General features: G+C 35.6%; 1 protein-coding gene across 6 annotated transcripts in view; it reads left to right on the top strand.

Annotated features, from left to right (window-relative positions):
- Window positions 1-18,636, top strand: part of LOC145684641 (uncharacterized) — an 85,619-nt gene extending 66,983 nt beyond the window's left edge. For 5 of the 6 annotated variants that reach the window (XM_081757031.1, XM_081757034.1, XM_081757035.1 and 2 more), the window contains exons 4-5: window positions 5,018-5,095; window positions 18,484-18,636. In XM_081757031.1, the coding sequence (XP_081613157.1) occupies window positions 5,018-5,095; window positions 18,484-18,537 (132 nt within the window). In that variant the 3' untranslated portion in view covers window positions 18,538-18,636. The remainder of the gene's footprint in view (window positions 1-5,017; window positions 5,096-18,483) is intronic. The other variant, XM_081757037.1, reaches the window with a different exon arrangement.
- The last annotated feature ends 1,149 nt before the right edge of the window (window positions 18,637-19,785 follow it).

Genomic DNA, 19,785 nt, shown 5'->3' with positions numbered 1-19,785 from the left:
GTATTTAACGACAACGACAACAGATAAACTGTTTTCGACCTTCTGCACCGACACAGACTTCGTAGAACTATGTCTTACAACGCTGGCAACGAATCCAGTCTCCCTTTCTAGCAGAACGTTCTGAATAGTAATTAAGAAGGCAAAAACAACAATTCCTTGTTTGACTTTCATTGCCTGCAGCCATCTTTAGACTTAGGCCTACATTTTTGTCACTGGAAGGGGTAGAGGATATCAGTTTCTTTCGAGCATTCATTTGTTTTTTTCTTGGCAGGTTCTGTATTAGCACTCTGTTTTCTTGTAGTGTCATTGGATTTTGTTGCACCCGATGCTTGCGTCTTTCCTCTGAGGTGTTTTATTCTCATTGCCCGAATATTTTCAGAAGTTGAGTGGCATGATTTTCCTGCGACACGACGTCTCTTCTGCACACAAACTTTTTCTGGGCTGGGAAGTACTTGTTGTATGGATTGGTCTAATTTCACTGCTATTCAAATTGCCCCGTTTTGAATTATCCAAATTGCCCCGCAGTCGACGAATACTCCATTCAGAACGTGGTATGAAAACTGCTGATTAGTTGACGCCAGTATACAGTATATCAATGCCCCACATGCTACTGATACTATTATAATCCAGAGCGGTTTCATTTTATCCAGTTAATAAGAAGGAAAGCTTAAGGAAACAACGTTGAAAATTATAACGACCTAAAAATACACACATTCGTACTTACCTTGCAGCAAACAAAAAATCGTATAAGCCTTCAGAACCGAAGGAATAGTTTGTATTTCTGAGAGCGACTTCTACAAACCACCACCTACAAATCCACCGCAGATTCACTAACATGGCGAGCCGCTTTTCCACTCCAGCTGGCAAAATGCTTAACATTATTCAAATTCCCCGCCTATTCGAATTACCCCGCTGTACCCTATTTTTCAGGACTATTTGAATATATAGAGGATGCTTGAAACATTCATTAAGTCACTTTCATAGATAGCATACTCAATTTCCAGTAGAACTGTAGATCTTACAAACACATCTAAGATAATGTCAACAGTTTAACATACTTTGTTTTCGTGTGGTTCGATTGTAAATTCGGTAGTGTTCAATGGACGTACTGATGCAAACTACATTCTAATAAACCCAGTAGTTAGCGTCCGTCATATCTTCCATTCCAGACTACTAATGCAAAGTTAACAAAAAAAGAAAAAAACGAATAGAAAAAGGAAGGAAGAAAGAAAGATAAAATTGAATGAGTGCTATTTTACTGGTAATTTTTTTTTATCAGAAATATCCTATAATAAAAGTCTAAACCGTATCATAATGAAAAGTTACAAATGTTCAAATGGAAAATTGGATGTTCCTTATAGATGTAGGAGACCTTGCATGTTTCAAATTTCAACGTGAATAAATCACATTGAATTATAAGATGGAAACAAATTTGTGTCGAACTAGTATAAATAAAATTTTGTTTTCAAATAACCAAAGAGGTTTTCATTTTCTAATCTTTTCCGAAGCTTTATCTGTACCGAACATCCAACATCATTTTCATCTTGCGAATATAACGTTGTAATTTGCACAGAGAGAATCAACACGCTGGAGCTCAAACGGATTATAATGTCAGTCGGATGATGTTGGTTAGCTTATGGACCACCACTGGGTCGAGTATTCAAACCCGTAGTGACCCGGTAATTCGACTGAGACTCGGTAACCCAGATAATAAAAAAGATATTCCCTTGCGTTTAAACAGTATTTCTTTCAGAGATGACAAGGACTAGAGATGTTATGTCCAGAGCACGAAAAACTCGACGCTGAAATTGCCATTTAATTACATTATCCAGACGAGGTCTATCGGTCTCTTGCTCCGTTTTAACTTTGGAACACGCACACGCACATGAAGTGCGTGTGTACGTGAGAGAAAGGGGAGAAGTGAAAGATAAAACGATAGGATAGGGAAACGTCAAGAGAAAGATATATATATATATATATATATATATATATATATATATATATATATATATAGAGAGAGAGAGAGAGAGAGAGAGACGAATATAAATATGAAACATACTTATCATTACAGCGTATGATGAAGAACGCACACACTGTTTATTCTAATTCTCTCTCTCTCTGCCTCATTTCTTAACCTATGTGTAATAGACATCCATTGGTTTCAATTTTACATTGTGTGTGTTTCAGTTTCTCCCTAAATTAACTTATGAATCTTGTTTCGTCTCGGTTTTGTCATTTCATTTTATCGATACTAATACATGTGTTGTTTGAAATTAGAATTGTTGTTAGCTAATTTTAGTATGGGAGAGAAGAAAGGAGGAGAGGGAGGGAGTCTCTCTACCAGGCACGATTATGGGAAAAGAAGGTGTATATTTGGGTGCCTACCTGCACGGCGTTAACTGTCGCAATTTTTTTGATGCGGAGTGTACAATTTGTTCCGTTAGACATGGTTTTCTATTTCCATTTAACATACGATCAGGCACCTACTGCCCAATAGTCTTTAATAATATGGTTAGTTTCTTGAATATATGTGTATATTATTATGTGTGATTGGATTGGAGATTTAATCTCGAAAATATTTATATCTTTTGGCGATATTTAATTCAAAGACGTTTTTGGAACAAAATTAAACTGTTTAACCGCGAGATATACAAATTTGAAAATTCCATTTCGGAACGTAGTAAACTACAAAATTGGTTAATGTTCCTATTCTTGTGGTGTTCATTATGGATATTCTCTAGTGCTTTCAGCACTAAAGAAGGGACTAATGTAAGTATGTTACAAAGTTCTACTAAAATCCTAAAATCAGATTTCCAACTTTATCGCAGAGAACAATTTTCCAGTCAAAAGCTTTACAAGGTAATACTGTATGTAGATCTTAACTTCTCAGCATTAAACTTGCAAAATTTAATTTTTGATTCTTCGGATTTCAATACAAGTTGACGTCGTTTTTCCAAACTCCAAGTTTCGCCCGTCCATGGGAGTAAAATTATGAATGCTAAAGGAAAAATCACATTTTTATTTACACTTTCGTCTCAATCATGTCAAAATCCTTTTTTTCTTTGTTATTTAGAAATTAAGTTCGAAATTCCCAGTAGCTTCAAACCTTCCTCTGTATTATCTTTGACACAATTAAAGGCTCGGCCTTTAATAAAATGAAGTGTCAATAAAATGAATCCATACAAGTCTTATTAGGATCACGCAATTGAGACTCTCAATACGTAATATTGTCATGTTAGTACGTCTGTCTGTACGTATGCACGTATGTACGTTACTTCACACAAGAAGTATTGAACGAAAGCAATTTTTTCAGTTCTGTTTTTCAAAGTAGATGTCTTGAGCGATTGTCTTTTTCGAATTCTTTAGTGGAGTCAATTCGTTAAAATCTACACCGATAACGGTGACTTTATGAGTAGGTATCGATATCCAATTTCTCTAATATTGAATCAAAGATAGTAGAAGTTACATATCACGCTGTTAGATGGCAGCAGTAAACATTCTCCAGTAATTGACTCTACCGGAGGAAACGGAAAATTGCAGTGCGTGATCCTTTTTACCATTCGAGTTAATTAGAGTCTATTTAATTAGAGATATGTTTATTAGAGTTAATTATTTTAAAGAAAAAATAAAATATAATAAAACAGAATACTTTTCCATATAAATCAATGGACTGTCAAATTAATATTACTCTATAACGCTGAGCAGCTTTAAACGCAGTTAAATTACAAACACTTAATTGGAAGCACTTTTCTAGAACTGCATTGAGCTATTTTAAAAAAAATGTATCCATTATCAGTAGGACTAAACTGAATCTTTCTTGTTTTCTTAATCTCTTCTCGCAAGAATTATTTTGAAGTGGACTGCATACTGCATCATAAAACCAATTGAGAATGCTCCGAGAGCATTGGCAGAACGAACTTGAAATTTTTTTTTTCGAAATTTATATAAAACCGTATATTAAATTTATTTCATTAAATTCAATAAATAATACATTTACATATTTGGAACCTGCGTATTAGGGGACCTATTGAATTAGCTATATTGAGTTGTCACTTTTTATCGGTGTATATATACTGAAAATGCAGATATAACCAGTGACCATCGGTTACTATTTGGTACCAAAATGTTCACTATCCTCTTAGGTATTGATCAACACCAATATCATCTCTCTATGACTTACGGTTTTGGAGTTAGGACTCCTTAAATGTCCCGAAATCGGAACTTTCTTGGGCCAATATCTTACGAACGGTGTGTGACGCAAAAAATACCATCACTTCTTTCAAATAGTTTTTGACGCTCTATCACAGTGGTTCTCAACCTAATTCCTATCACGACCCCCATTTTATCACATCCTCTTGCCTACGACCCCCATATAATTTCTGGTTTGATTTTTCAACAAATCTGCACCTATTTAAAATGTTTAGTAGACCTATTTTTTTGTTGTTCTTAACAGTATGTATAAAAATAAAAATATACCTATCAGAATATAATTCAAAATAATATTTGAGAATAAATAGTTTTCGATGTTAGATTCAAATTATATTAGACTTATCTTTGCGACCCCCCATGAAACCCTCTCACGACCCCCAGGTTGAGAAACGCTGCTTTATCGAATGGAGGGCTCAAAATTGAAAAATTCGTAAACAACACACATATTCACTCACAGAGAAGAGTAACGAACTTTTACAGAAGTTCGTTGAACACTGAGTCACACACACACACAAAAAAAAAAAAAAAAAAAGGAAAGACACCAAACCAGTATGATTTTCTGGAAGTCAAAGTGTCAGTTTTTGCACCTAATGCTGTTTTCATGCAACGGAAGTTGTTTTTCATTCTAGATACAGCGAATGTTCTGAGCCAAAGATTATCTGACATAACTTGATGCCCTTATATGTGTATAGGTTAAAAACCAATATTGTGTTCCTTGAAATACAATTTTTATGTAACCAAAAATTATAAACTTCCATATTGTTTGACAATAATGATAAAAAAAATAAATACACGCTTTCTTTTCCAGATTCTTACTCAGAGAATACAATCAGCGAAGGCACGAACTGCGCGGAGACGTCTTATTGACTCCGATTCAATAAGTCAGGTCAGTTGCTATTTGTTTACCAGGTAACGAATGGGAGAATGGGATGAACACAATGTAATTTTCTTCGATGTGTTCACCGCTATTCTTAACACAAAGGCTCTTAACACAGAGCCTTAAGCCCGCAGAACGAGTTTGTAATGACCATGTAGTTAAAGTAAGTGTCCTTTCTCTGTATTGATAACTTTTAAAGAAAATTTCTTATTCGGACACCCCCGCATCGTACGTTATAATATAGCAGACAACATCAAAGAACACATCTAATAAACTAAACACTATACTACTTAAGTTACTTTAAATTTTCAGTAGCGGCTCGTAGTCTGTACAAGCACCGGTTGCAATGTTGCAATGTCAAAGGTATGTAGGTACGCGCAAGTGTTCCCCTCCCCCAGCATTCTTGAGTCTTATCCAAAAAAATATTCGGGAAATATGAAAAGGAAAGTCCTTGAAGCTCTATTTGTATATTATTGATTACATTATTTCTCTAATATTGATTTAATATATAAGCATTTCCTTTTTTTTCAAACAACTACTATCAATGTACGTTTATACATTATTTATATACAAAACCTCTACATTCATGTTATTGAACACGAGATAAATCGAATATATAGTATGTGCTGTAAGCCATGAATGATGGCGTTGATCCGGAAAGAAGAAAAAAAGCAAGAAAATTGCATGCACGCAGTTAAACAAAATTATTTAATTGTATAAACTATGCATTATTTTAGAATGGAAGGTCTTTCCTCGATCTTTTGGGCTTCAAATTTTTCTATGACTTTATTGAAATCTGAAATGCTCCTCGCCAAGTTTCTCTAAATAGAAAGCATCGCTACCGCAAATATTTTCCGCTTTATTTTCTTTAGGGTCCAGAAACACCTCTCTCCTCCGATAATATGCATTTTGTTAGTATTTCCTTGTATAAATATACGGTACAAAAAGTCCATTTTCAAAAACCACGTCTGTAAAGAAGCATGAAATCTAAGATGTTTTCCTTCGAAAATGAAAAAAAAAAAAAAAAAAATAGTTTAACATTCCAGCAAATTAGGCTAAAGAAGACAGATGAGTATTGGAAGTGAATGATTTGATATTAATTTATGCTCTCCGCCGGAAATCGAACACGGAATCATGTGCACGAAAGATACAGAGCTAGGAATTAGACCAGTAGTAAAACACTTTCTTCTTCGAGACTCGATCGACCCCCCCAGAATAGGATTTTTTAAAAAAATAAAACTTATCCCAAGAATTTTCACCTTTGTATTATAAATGTTAAATAAAATCTATTGACTTTGAACGGCTGCCCCCCCAATCTTTCAGCCTAGATCCGTCCTTCTACCACCAGACTTATATTTGTTCTTGGCGAGTTTATGTTTTGTGAATAGCTTCTTTCTTCCAAGCGTCTGTATTTCCCTCACGTTCGCTGCCACTGGAGATGTAAATCTCTCTCTTTCTTTCCGTTTTTTAATTGACTTTTTTCAGAAATGCATCAATACTGTTTTGCGCTCAAGAGCAAAGGTTTATTTTTTACTGATACACTTCTTTAATACTTAAAAATATTTTAGTATTAAAAAAATATCCGGTTGCACAATCATGCAACATATAGTACCAGCCGCCGCTGTAAATTTTAGGTGGGTATAGTCCACCGACTTCAGATTCCAGTGAAATTATGACTCTTGTTACCATGACGTGGAATATTATCCTTTTATGCCCAATACTTTGTGAGCTCCCTCGTGGCTAAGCGGTTAGCATACGCGCCTTTGGCGTGGGAGACCTGGGTTCGATTCCCGGCGGGAGCTCATTTGGTTCGGATTCCACGTCCACGTCTCATATAGCCTTCCTACTGAAAGGAACGCTAAACTAAAATCAACTCAACCCCAATATTTCGTTTATAAACGCCTTCACTGAATCTATGAAATTAACGGAATGATTCATTGCACGGTTGAGGAATCCTACCTTATTCATCCTACCATAAGACTTCCAGCAGCCACTATGAATGGTTATTCCAAGTTTAACCAATTGCTGAAGAACTGAAGCTATCACGTCAGCTGAATGATGCTGCATCACACTCATGAATATTTTCCTTGATCCTATCTCAATGCCCTCAAAATTTCACATGCCTTTGGCCATCCTCCCGCAGGGTATGTCCATGGTAACTCACGTTACGTAATGACGTATATTTTGAAGAATACTAACCACAAATAAACTTAAAAGCTCTGCTTTTTCTTTAAAAAAAGAAAGCTGTCATATTTATACAGATAATTACCAAATATCGTAATTTTATATGATACAGCAAGCCTAGGAGAAAAGAAAATACTATAGTAACTCACGTTACAATTTTTTTCCCTACATTCGCAACATACATTTATAATAACTCGAAATAAGTACAGTTGGATTAAGTTGAACATTGAACATTACTTTAAGAAAAGGTTTCATCAGTTATATGAAATTTTGCTTGGGATACCGACAGAAAAAAATAAGACCTATGTAATAATAAATAAAGCTTGTATAACATAATCAACATTAAAACTTGGTAGATGAAAGGCAACCTACGGAAAAAATAAGAAAATGGTAATTCCCTGAAAAAAAATTAATGATGCCAACTACATACAACTATATTTCTATCGAAAGAACAACTTGACTAAAAATTATAACTATATTTCTTTCATAAATTTTTGTCCCTGTTTCCGTGGACATGCTCGGCAGTGTTTTTTCAATTAGGTTCATTTATTTGAATTATCATACTTTGTCTGGACCTTCTTGCTGAGTAGGGGAATCTAAGCAGCAGGAAAAGCAAACTACACGGCAGAAGTTAATCAAATCAACAGAAGATATTGTGAATATACTAAGATTCCAGCAAGCATTATTGATGGTTGGGCGACTGTTCAAACAGTAACAAAGTCACTAGCCGTGTTACTACAAAGTAATTGACCTTTGCTCTACCGAAAAGAAAGTACAATTGAAAATGGAAGAGGGAAACTCACAGTTTTTGCTCCCTGAATTTCCAATAGTTTAGGAATTAGGATTTAGATTTCTTATCTTTCAACACTTATGGTCATGTTAGCCCGTCACACACATATGAGGGATGACATTCCTCGGTGATCATACTGCCTATGGAATTGGAAATGAAGAAACGAGTGGGAAAGGAACGAAGTGGCCTGGGACTATTATGTTAGGTACCATCCCGGCATTTGCCTGGTGTGAATGAGGAAAACCCAGGAAAAACCTTACTCAGGATGGCTGGACTGAAAAAGCTGTTACCCCTTTCCGCACAGGAGTAGAAATTCTTAGATTATTTTCAAGAAACCGGTTTTTCCATACTACATGAAACATGTATAAAACATTTTTATTATTTATAAAAAAATGCGTGGGTCCATCGTATGTTCTGAGAAAGTGGACCCGCACAATTGTGCGTGTTTTAAAGCCGTAGTGAAAGTGAAAAAAAAAAGAAAAATTCTCGCGTGTGTAATACAGAAAAGCTACTCGCACAATTGTGCGGGCTAGGGCGGAAAGGGTTACACCTTTTCCACTGAGTCTCTCCACCAGCAATCGAACCCGAATTTCCAATGGTATTATCTTCTGGCAACGAAACCCATTCTTTTTCTTTCAGAAAACTATTTCCTTAAAGTTCCTTCCACAATTTGCCTAATTTCCCTATTGGAAGCACTCAATTATCCTATAGTCATTTTAGAGTTGTTTCCACCATTCTGTCCGATGTTATTTCTACGATTTTATGTTCAATCAACTCGCTGCCTCCGATAACTTCTAAATGCTTAATTATTCCATCTGCCAGTTTCACATATACTGTATTTGTTTTGTTACTATGAAAACCACACTACTTTCTGTACATAAATAGTACTTTGCGAATATTATACTATCATTAACATACTTTTTTTTTTAAAAAAAATATATATTCCTAAGCTCATTCAGTGGCCACACACACATACAAAGTCACTTCAACAAATTAGTGCAATTACACTTTAAAAATATTTTTATTGAAGCTAAATTATCACAGTGCACAACGTAACATTTTATCATCATCATAGGTATTCTGCTCTTACTGGCAGGTCACTTGCAGCAGCTGAGAAGCTTCCATGCTCCACGGTCCTCGCTAACCTCTTCGTCTTCATGTGTGATCTTTCTGTTATTATATCATCCATTAATTGTAGTCTCCTTCGCCTTCTGCCTCTCTTTCTCGCCACCGTACCCTCTATGATGTCCCTCATAATACAATTTCTTCTTAGGCAATGTCCCAACCAGTTTCTCTTCCTCATCTTAACATATCTAAGTGTTCTTTTCTCCCCTACCATTTTTAACACCCACTCATTCGTTTTCCGCTCGACCTAACTAATTTTCACATTTAGAATGCTTCCAGTCGTTTTTCATCACTTTTACGTAATGTCCACGTTTCCACCCCATACAGTACAACACTCCACACAAAGCATTTTATGAGTCTTTTTCTCAACTCTCTATTCAAGGTCCCACAAAACAGACCTCTTTGTGGTTTCCCCCTACTCTCATATAAGTCTTCCACGTAACATTTAACATTTAAAAATTCAACGAAAAGCAATTAATAAGTTATATTATCCTTTATATTTCAACGAACTACTTACCAGTTTAAATGTTCCGCCATACATTAAAACTTCTAACTATAGCTATATCTTCCGCAAGATGCACACGCATACCACTAAAATGTAAACAATCAACATGGGGACCATCCGTCAAATTGTCTTGCGGAAAATTTCGAATATTATTTAAATAAAATTTGCAATTCCTTATATTTAAGCTAATACTTTCGTTACCGGACACAGTTGATAAGTTAATTGAAGGAAAATAAAACAAGCAATGCACCTCTACCTACTCTGGGAGAATCACACCAGGCCCATATCATAGGATGTATTTATAACTTATAGGTTGGGCGAGCAAAGTAAACATTCTATATAGTAAATAATAATAATAATAATTCTGCTGCTTAAAATGTGAGCCAACGTATCTTTATATTGTTTTATTTCATTACAGTTACAAGAGCCATATCTAATTTTCTGTAACTGTTTTTCACACTGTGGCCTTGTGTAGCGTAGTCGGTAACACTTTTGGCTTTGATGTGAGCTGTCTCGGGATCGATTTCCGTTGGGAACACTCGATCGAGAAAGTTAAAAAGTTTTTTCAGGGCAGTCATCCTGAATGAGGCTTTTCTTTGTTTTTCTCATTCACACCAGGTAAATGCTGGGATAGTGCTTCACATAATGGTCTCAGGTGCTTCCTTCCCCACTCTTGCCTTCCTCCCCAATTTCTTGGGTAGTGTGATTTCTTAGCGATGTCATCCCTCATATTTGACTGGCTAACATGGTTATAGATGCCAAAGGCCTAGAAATGTAGTTCCTAACCCTAATTATAATGCTTATCACATTAGGATTTCTTTCTTACCACATAACCTCATTAATTACGAGTATATCTGGGAATCAATTCTTACACAACTTTAATAAGTTACGCAATGTCCTAACCAATAAATACAAAATTCTGACTTGTAACCAAGGATGTTATAAATAGAGGATCTGCCCATATGTATCTTCATCCTATTAAATCGATGAAGCGAAAAAAAAAGAAAAAAAAAAGAACAGCCGCGCATCGGCACATCTGATTGGCTACTCTCGTTTCTGCCATCGTCTGATTGGCTACTTTTGTTTCCTCCATGATTGTTAGCTCAAAACTTTGTGATCCTATTGGGCGGAGTGGGCAGAGTAGGGGTGGCGAAACTGTGACGTATGGCTTCAAGATTTTGTTGTAAGGGCAGATCCTCTATTTTATAAGATCCTTGCTCGTAACCTATACAACTATTTTTAGTACGTATGTTTTATCTTCTTCTTCATGCTGGTTCAAACATTTTTATTACTCATTTCAAACCTAATTATTTTATGTCCCTACAATATTCTTCTCTCTTTTTCTTCTCATGATCACATATCACTCTTCTTCATGCGGAAAGAATCCTTTTTTTCTTTCCCTTTTCTTTTGTCATGACCTTACACCTGTTCCTCCAGTAGTCCTACCGTAATCATTGTTTCACGAAACCTCACCCATAGTCGTGTCCAAAGATTCGTCCTGTACGAATTTGTCTCTCTCCTTCATGTGGAAGTTGTCTTCTTTCGTTCTTCTTCAAAATGCAATAAAATGAAATATTTCAGTTTAACGTCCCGCCATTATGCTGTTTAGGCGAAGAGAAATAATGATTAAGGCAAGTAAATGATGATGGATGAATTGGTGGAATGAGAAGGCGGGATGAAACGGGAGCAACCTGAGAATAAACATGGACACGATGTTATCCACCACCAACTTACTTGGCTGGGAATCGAACAACGTACTCCACACACCAGAAGTAAGCGCTCTAGCACTGAGCCACTGTTCCTCCCTCGTTCTTCTTTAAGTTTACCTGATAACTCAATAACACATTGAAGGTATAGTCACCTTCCCTCTTCTTCTTTCTAAACTCTAGTTGCTTAACTCTTAATTTTCATTCGTTCAACTTTTTCTTCCAGCGTTTTATGTGACTTTTCAATCATCTTACTTGATATTTGCATCCCTTCTTACTTTGTTTCTTGTTCTGTTACTCGGTTATAGTCCAGAAGATATAACGTCGTTGGCTTCCCGCGCTTGGACCTGCTCGTCACTAAGGGTGGGGTAAGAGAGTAGCCAATCACCACCAACCGTCTACTGCGCTCAGCGAGCCACGAGTAACCAAGCTGGCCACTCCCCATAAACGTCACTATAACTTTTCGCGGGAAGACAACGACGTTATAACCTTCGTACTATAGTTTTCTTTACTTATTGTACGGACCAAATCAATTTGCTCTCTTTCCTGTTTCTCTTTGTGATTACTACAGCCCGGATTTATATGCAAAATGCATGTTTATAGTAACATGCAGAAATGTATGGATTTTTTTTTCTTTCCGACGAACTTGTAAGGATTCCTTTGAGATGCATGTGATAGCGCATATAAGTGCATATTTTGAGTGAATTTCGATGTGCATGCATATTTTCGGAAACTGTGCAGGATATTGCATATTTCCGAATTTTATTGCTGCACACTAGCATATTTCAGAGTATATCAGAAGAAAGTAAGCTTTATTTCAAGTGAACTAAATCACTTTGTAAACACAGTTGCAGGATAAAATGTTGTATAGAATAATAGAATAAAGTGTTGTATCCTAAACTAGTCCACCTGACATGTCTTGCACATCGTCTTCATCGCGTAGCAGAAACAATCAGATGCGTCAGATTCGTCAGTAGAGAAACTTGTATAAAATGTAAAGAAAACATTTGTGAAAGTTCCGTCGCGTGTACCTATCTTTTGCGAAATTGCGAAAAATGTTCCGGTACCTTCGTAACCTGTTTTAACCGTGGCTACAAGCTGTGTTCTATTATGCAGATTATAACTTAAATCAAGTGAAGACAGTTGTAAACGAAAAAAAAATTTAAAAACATGCATTAAAATCCCGATACAGCCGCTATTTATGTGTCACAAAAATATTTCTCTACAAGTGGCATTAAGAACAAAATTAAGTACATACACAACCATTTCTCGAGAATACCTGAAATTATCAGACAGTTGGAATCCCGTAAGATTGCTTTGCTGCATTCACTCTCCTTGTTGGGCGAATTTATCACTGATTTTGTCCAGTTAAACTCACGGTGTTACGAAAATAGCGTCGGATAAACTTTGCCAAGTACTAGGCAAAATTTCTGGGTACAAAACGATCTGTGACTTTGTAAATGCACTTCATGGTGAAAATATGGAATTGGAAAAGGACCAACACAAAAAGACATTTGATGTTTTTCAAATGCATCAGTGACTTCTGCTGATGTAGAAAGGAACTTTTTGATCTACAAAACTTTTTTACTAATAAACGCAGAGAGTTTCAGAAGAAAATCTAAGGAAAACGTTTATGGTTCTTTGCAACAGAGGTCATTAAGATAAGATATTTTTGAAAGAAATTGATATTTTATTCTTGTAGTGTATATTTCCGTATATTAACATTTTTAATGCATATTCTAATTTTTTTCGTGCATATTTGCATGCATATTTCGGGGTTTGTTTATGCATGGAAATCCGGGCTCTAGTGATTACACTTCTTTCTATCTTATTTGTTAGACAGAACGAGTCAAGATTAGATAAAAAATGTGATACTAACAATGTACGGTATCCAGGTGTAACACACCGATTGTGATAAGATTACACAGGCATAAAGAACACTGAAAAAGAAGCGACTCGTATATATATCGGCCAACAAGCACATTGAAAGGGTCAAATAGGGGCATAAAAATGGGGTCAAAATGAGATTATGTGGAATATAGCGAGAACGAGAAGAGATATCGGAAAAGGTTAAATGTACGAAATATTACCCATAGTCGACGCAATTCAATGAGGTAGAACGCACCCATGAGAAGAGAACAGAACATCCGGAAATGGACCAATCGCGTGTATAACATTGTCACAATGTGTTGCGGAAATGAGCGGAAAGGTGATAAGGAACAGGAAGAAAGAAGAAACGAAAACAGAAAATACGTGATTTTACTTTGGGTGTATATGTTGTCCGTATGCGAAAGAGGCGCAGATTTATCTCAATTCCCGAAGATGGGATAACATGCAGGAAGGATGCAACGCCGTTCACATAGACAACCAGCGAGACAGTACTGTACTTTGGGTTGCATATATCGCGCATTGAGAACAATTATGAGATGGATGTTGGAAACGAAAATGTTTGTAGGCAGTAGTAACACAAAAACAAAATTGTTACTATTACTGTTATAGTGTACGCGCATTTTCGTAGTGATATAATGTTGATATTCATGTGTGGTACTGATATTAATGTTGCTGTTTATTTTACGTATGTGGACCACCTGCTATTATATTCTACTGTACTATGAATTTTTAACATTACCCGATATATGCAATCCACTGCGCAGTACTGTCTCACTGGCTGCCTATACGAACGGCGTTTGCATCCTTCCTGCGTGCTATTCCATCTTCGGGCATTGAGATAAACGTGCGCTTTTTTCGCATATGGGTGATGTATGCACCCAAAGCAAAAACACGTATTTCTGTTTCTTCCTGCTTCTTATCACCTTTTCGCTCATTTCCGTAACACGTTGTGACAATGTTGTACACGTGATTGGTCCATTTCCGGATGTTCTGCTCTCTTCTCATGGGTGCGTTCTACCTCATTGAATTGCGTCGACTATGGATAGTATTTCGTACATTTAACCTTTTCCGATATCTCTTCTCGTTCTCGCTATATTCCACATAATCTCATTTTGACCCCATTTTTATGCCCCTATTTGACCCTTTCAATGTGCTTGTTGGCCAATATAAAACAAATACGTGTTGCTTCCTTTTTCAATGTTCTTTATGTCTGTGTAATCTTATCACAATCGGTGTGTTACACCTGGGTACCCTGCCTTGTAAGTACAGGAAGCTCATTAGGCAGAACGAGAAGGAACTCTTCCGCTGAAAGTTTTCTTCGATCCCAGGCAAGGAGCTTCCCAACCGAAAGTGGCAAGATGATTTTGCATTGCTGCTGCCCAGTATGGCAGAAACGAAAGAAAAAGGGGCTTCAAAACAAAATAACTTTTAGAAAAATTGAGCTGGGAATTTAAAAATTAGAACACCCGCTAGACGCATCCACAGAATCAATGGTTTGGTCGGCCAAGTCAATTTGATCATATTGAAAGGTTGAAGAAAAAAACGCATTGTGAAAAATAATGAAAATTGACTTTTATTTTAAAACGAACATTTCTGATATTATAAAGCTTCCAATGTACCAAAATTGAAAAATTGCTTTCTTAGCAAAACTATTTTCGAGAAAAATCATTCATATGACAGAATACGTGTTAATTGGCATAATTATATTAGAAAAACAAATACACATCTATTTAAAAGAAATTAGAATGATGAAATTTGGCATAATTGTAGCCTTCCAGGACTAACCGACAGGAAAATTGCCAAAAGTAAATATTTATATTTTTCTAGGGAACCAAAGGAGGATGAAGAAATTCCCATGCTATTTAAATGGGCGTTTTCTTGGGACACAAAATATTATCTTTTAGATAGTTGAAATAGGAAAAGAAACGATAGAATTGTGGGTTCAAGAGGTGCGAGGCCGTAGGGCGACCAAAGACAGTGTGTGGAGGCAAAGCCCCCGGATGGGCAGATTCAGGAAATAGGAAGAGCAAGTTCACGAAATTCACTGTTGATGCATAGGCCGATAGATAAGAAATGCGAGGCAGTAGGCCGAGCAGACTCGGGGGTCTGGGGTCGGAGCCCCCAGCTAGCCAAAGAGTCTATATTATAAAATTGAAAGTGACTATGTTTGTGACTCTTAATCCTTGGACCAAACGACCAATCTCCATCATTTTTTAAAATCATAGATGAAGTTCAAGCCTGGAATGTTCTTTATTATTTCACTTTCACGGAGCAGCATAGGGAAGGAGGAGAAGGGGCAGATATACACACATCAATGTAAATGAAACTAAAAGTCTGACTTCATAACGCTTAATAACGGTTTGTGACTTAATAACTCTTTAACCACCCAACCCATCTCAATCAAATATTCAACAGAGATGAGGTTCGGAACTAAAAAAGTCTTTTATAATTTCACTTTGAAGGTAGAACCAAGGGGAGGGGAAAGGGAGGGGCAGATATTTATAAAAATAAATTAAATTTAGTAACTCATGAACCATCCAACCGATCTGGATAAAATTTTCCACATAGACGAGTTTCGGGCTTGAGACGATTTTTATCATTTTACTTTGACGGTGCAACTTAGACAGGGAGGTAGAGAAACATTTACAAATGACCGAAAATGACCGATATTAGTTTCGAATCTATAGTTTTCGGGATCGTTGAGATGAACAGTAACAGTTTCGATGCTGTTTAAATCAAAATTCGGCCCCGCAACTTTGGGGAGGAGAGGGAGAAATATATTAAAATGATCGAAAATGGTAAATATTAGTGTCGAATCCATAGTTTTCGGGGTCGCTAAGCTGAACACTAACACTTCAGATCTCATTTAAATCGAAATTCAGCCTCGCAAATACGGAGAGGGTGAGGAAGGAGATATATAAAAATGATGGAAAATGACCATTATGAGTTTCGAATTCATGGTTTTCGATGTCACTCAGATGAACAGTGACACTTCCGATACTGTGCCTCGCAACATCGGGGAGGGAGATAAATATATAAAGTCATCGAAAATGACCGATAGTAGTGCCGCAGCTATAGTTTCTGGGGTCGCTGTTATAAACAATGATACTTTTGATGCCGTTTAAATCTAAATTCAGCAACGCAACATGGGGGAGGAGGAGGGGGAGAAATATTAAATCATTGAAAATGACTGACGTCAGAGATCGCTTTAGTAATAGTAAAAAGTGACTGAGTAACGGAACATATTATTATTTTTTCTTAATTTAACACAGCGAAGCAGGTAATTAATTGATATATTATATTATGAAACCCAAATGATGTTATCAAAGCTATTAATTAAAAAACATGGAGATATCTACTGAAATATTTAGTACCAATCAACCTCCATGGGATCAAACACAACTTTGCTCACTTCTTCGACATCGAATATCAAATCTTCGGTGTCATCATCATCATTTTCAACTGATGCATTATTATCCAATATTTATTTCGAAAAAGCATTCCTATGCATTATTTGTCGTGTCTACAGGAAGAACGATGCATAGTAATGCATTCATACCTCCACTTGACTATTTACATATCGAGAACTCGCAAACGAACCACATCATCTTTGGAACATATTTTTGGCTTTGGTTCCATAACATGGAAATTTGTACACGTAATCAGAATAGAAGTTCTTTATGCACAGATCTAGGGAATATTTAATCTTGGAATAAACAAAACACAATAAGTAAAATAATAATAATAATAATAATAATAAAAGTAAAATAAAATAAAGCAAAATAGAAAATCTGCAGAATGAGTACAAATTCTGTAAATCATAAACTCGGCATTTTTCAGTTCTCATTTTTTATTTTTTGTTTTAAATGTTTTGAAAAAAAAAATTGTACTTGCAATATTATACGTTGATCAGACAAAATCATTCTGTTCCATACATCAATTAAGAAAAATATTTAATTGTTTTTACATGAAACTAGTGTATTTTTAAGATTTTTCCTACAGTTTTTCATACTGGAACGATTCCCCACGATGTCTCCGGTGATAACCAACACATATTGACCGCTAATTAGCTCATAAAAAAAATTAAAATTCGAATTCTCGTAATGAGAGCCATCTGTTTCCTGCTTTCCAGTATATTGATATGAATTAAACATAGATAACACATTTTTGATTGGGAACAATTTTGTTCACCTTGTGCGTTTCACTTGAAACCCGTTTTGTATTTTTTTTTTTTAAAAAAAGTTGCTACTTTCGTAAAACTAGTGCGAACTGACCATTATCAAAATTTTTCTAATTGTACTTATCATAAAATCATAACGAGTAACAGGTAATAGCGCTAATACTTATTTCTACTTTTCTAGTGTGTATGCCTCCTAAATTGTTTTTACAACTTTGCATAATAATAATAATAATAAATGTTTAAAAATTAAATTAGTATAAAAAACTCGTTTGTGGAACTAGTAAGTGCTGAGAAGTGCATTTTTTTGTATCATTTCTCTATACGTCACCATCCACGAAGTTCAGTTGCGTATATTACTCCTATGTTCGTATTGTTTAAGTACTGCATGTCCTCACTGTGTATAAATAACAAATTCTTTTAGGCTAATGGAGATTTAAAGTTATGGCTGGGGACGAGCGTGTTCGTTTTCATTGTGTGGAAATTTGTTTTCCGTACTCAAAGCCGTAAATGAATCGATAATGTTGTCGTTAATTGCCATTGGAAACAATGTAAAGAATGACGCAATCGATTTTCCAAGGTTGTCCGTACATTGACTGAACGAGGAAAATGTATTAAAGAAAATAGGTCATATTGGAAAGAGTCTTCGAAGAGTCTAACAAACAGGTTAAAAACAATTATAGTCAACTCCAAGAAACATGAACAAGTCTTAAGACAACAAAGCTTATGGCGGGACTAACGTGGAATCAAACCCAATGTTTCGGAAAGTCTTCTTCTACTAACTTCTTAACGATTCAAATACTTTTCTGTACATATTACGTGTTTCTCAGAATTCTAGCTCTAAAATATGTTTAGTAAGCATATTAGTGGCTTGAAAGTATTTTTCCCTGTTAAGTGTCGTCTAGTTTGTCGCCAAAATTTATGATGTATAATTTATTTCTTAACCTTGTACATCAACATATTTTAAAGAGTTAATTTTTAAAGTTTGAATTAAATCAATTTCTTTCTTTTTAATTTCAGAATGAAGACACAATTGAAACGATGCATTATAAAGAAGAGCCTGCCGTATTGTGATATATCTACTATGCAATTTTTTTTTGTCTACACTTGAATATGTTATAATTGTACATAGTGTTCTATCTCTGTTACATTTTGCTAATAAAGATAAATGAAGTGAAATTGAACATGTATTTATTTGTTTAGAAGTAAGGCTTTATACATAGGGTTGCGATATTCTGAAATGCCAAAATGGACTCACTTCCATCTTTTATATTCGTTAAATCTATAAACACTGACTTTCTACAAGAATGAGAAGATTTATTTTGCTTTTACTTTTAAGTTTGCTTTTAGTACGTTATGAAAAATATATTGAAATGTAGCGAATATAAATAAACAAGAATAATTACACAGTATCATCTTTAGATATGATGTTTTGAAAGATTTTTTTTCTTTGAATCCAAATAGCCAAACACATCTTTACGTAAATTTGATTTAAACTACAGGGTGTTTGAAAAAGAACTCCCTAGTTTTAAGTATAAATTTAATTGGGAAATGAATGAAAACTTACATCAATGAGTACATATCATAAAAAAAATCCTTCAAGTTTTGTTTAATGTTGATAGACTTCAACATGGGATCCATTTGTGGCCCTGCACACGTCGAGACGATACTGCACTTGAAAGACTTCTTTCCTTGAAAGACTTTAACCAATGACTGATAGTTTTTGCTGTAGGTGGTTCACCACCATACTGACGTCTAAAATTACATTGCACTGTTATAACTGACTCAATTTTCACAAGCCAAATAACGTACTGTGCGGAGTACACATTGTTGCTGAGTTGCTCTGCACTGCACGCCTGCCTACACTGAACTGAGGAAACAGAGGAAAAAAAAAAAAAAAACAGCACTGGTGCCGTCTCAAGGTCAAGCAGACCTGTCAACTGCAGGGGAGCCAAACTTGGAGAGTTGGTGAATCAAACACCACAAACTAGAATAGTGTATATCATTTTGTACAGATTCTAGGACACATTAAAACTAGGGAGTTCTTTTTCAAACACACTGTACTCGCTGAGCAAAACAATACGGTTATTGTAGAAAAATTACTAACGTGTAACAGTTTCGCTGACTATCCACTTTGGCTTCATCAGACACTATGAATACACAGGTAGTGACAGACTTAATATAAGATATAATGAAAGAAATCCTTGATTCCTGATTGGTTATCATAGTCTACTGCGGATAATCCTCTTTTCATGACAAACCAAAATATAAAACTGAAACAAAAATCGCTAATTCCCTTTCCCACGCTATCTGTTATATTAA

The sequence above is a fragment of the Thermobia domestica genome, chromosome 5 (genome assembly GCF_964235325.1).
Source record: "Thermobia domestica chromosome 5, izTheDome1.hap1.1, whole genome shotgun sequence".
Taxonomy (NCBI): Eukaryota; Metazoa; Arthropoda; class Insecta; order Zygentoma; family Lepismatidae; genus Thermobia; species Thermobia domestica.
This window is presented reverse-complemented; position numbering and strand designations above follow the sequence as displayed.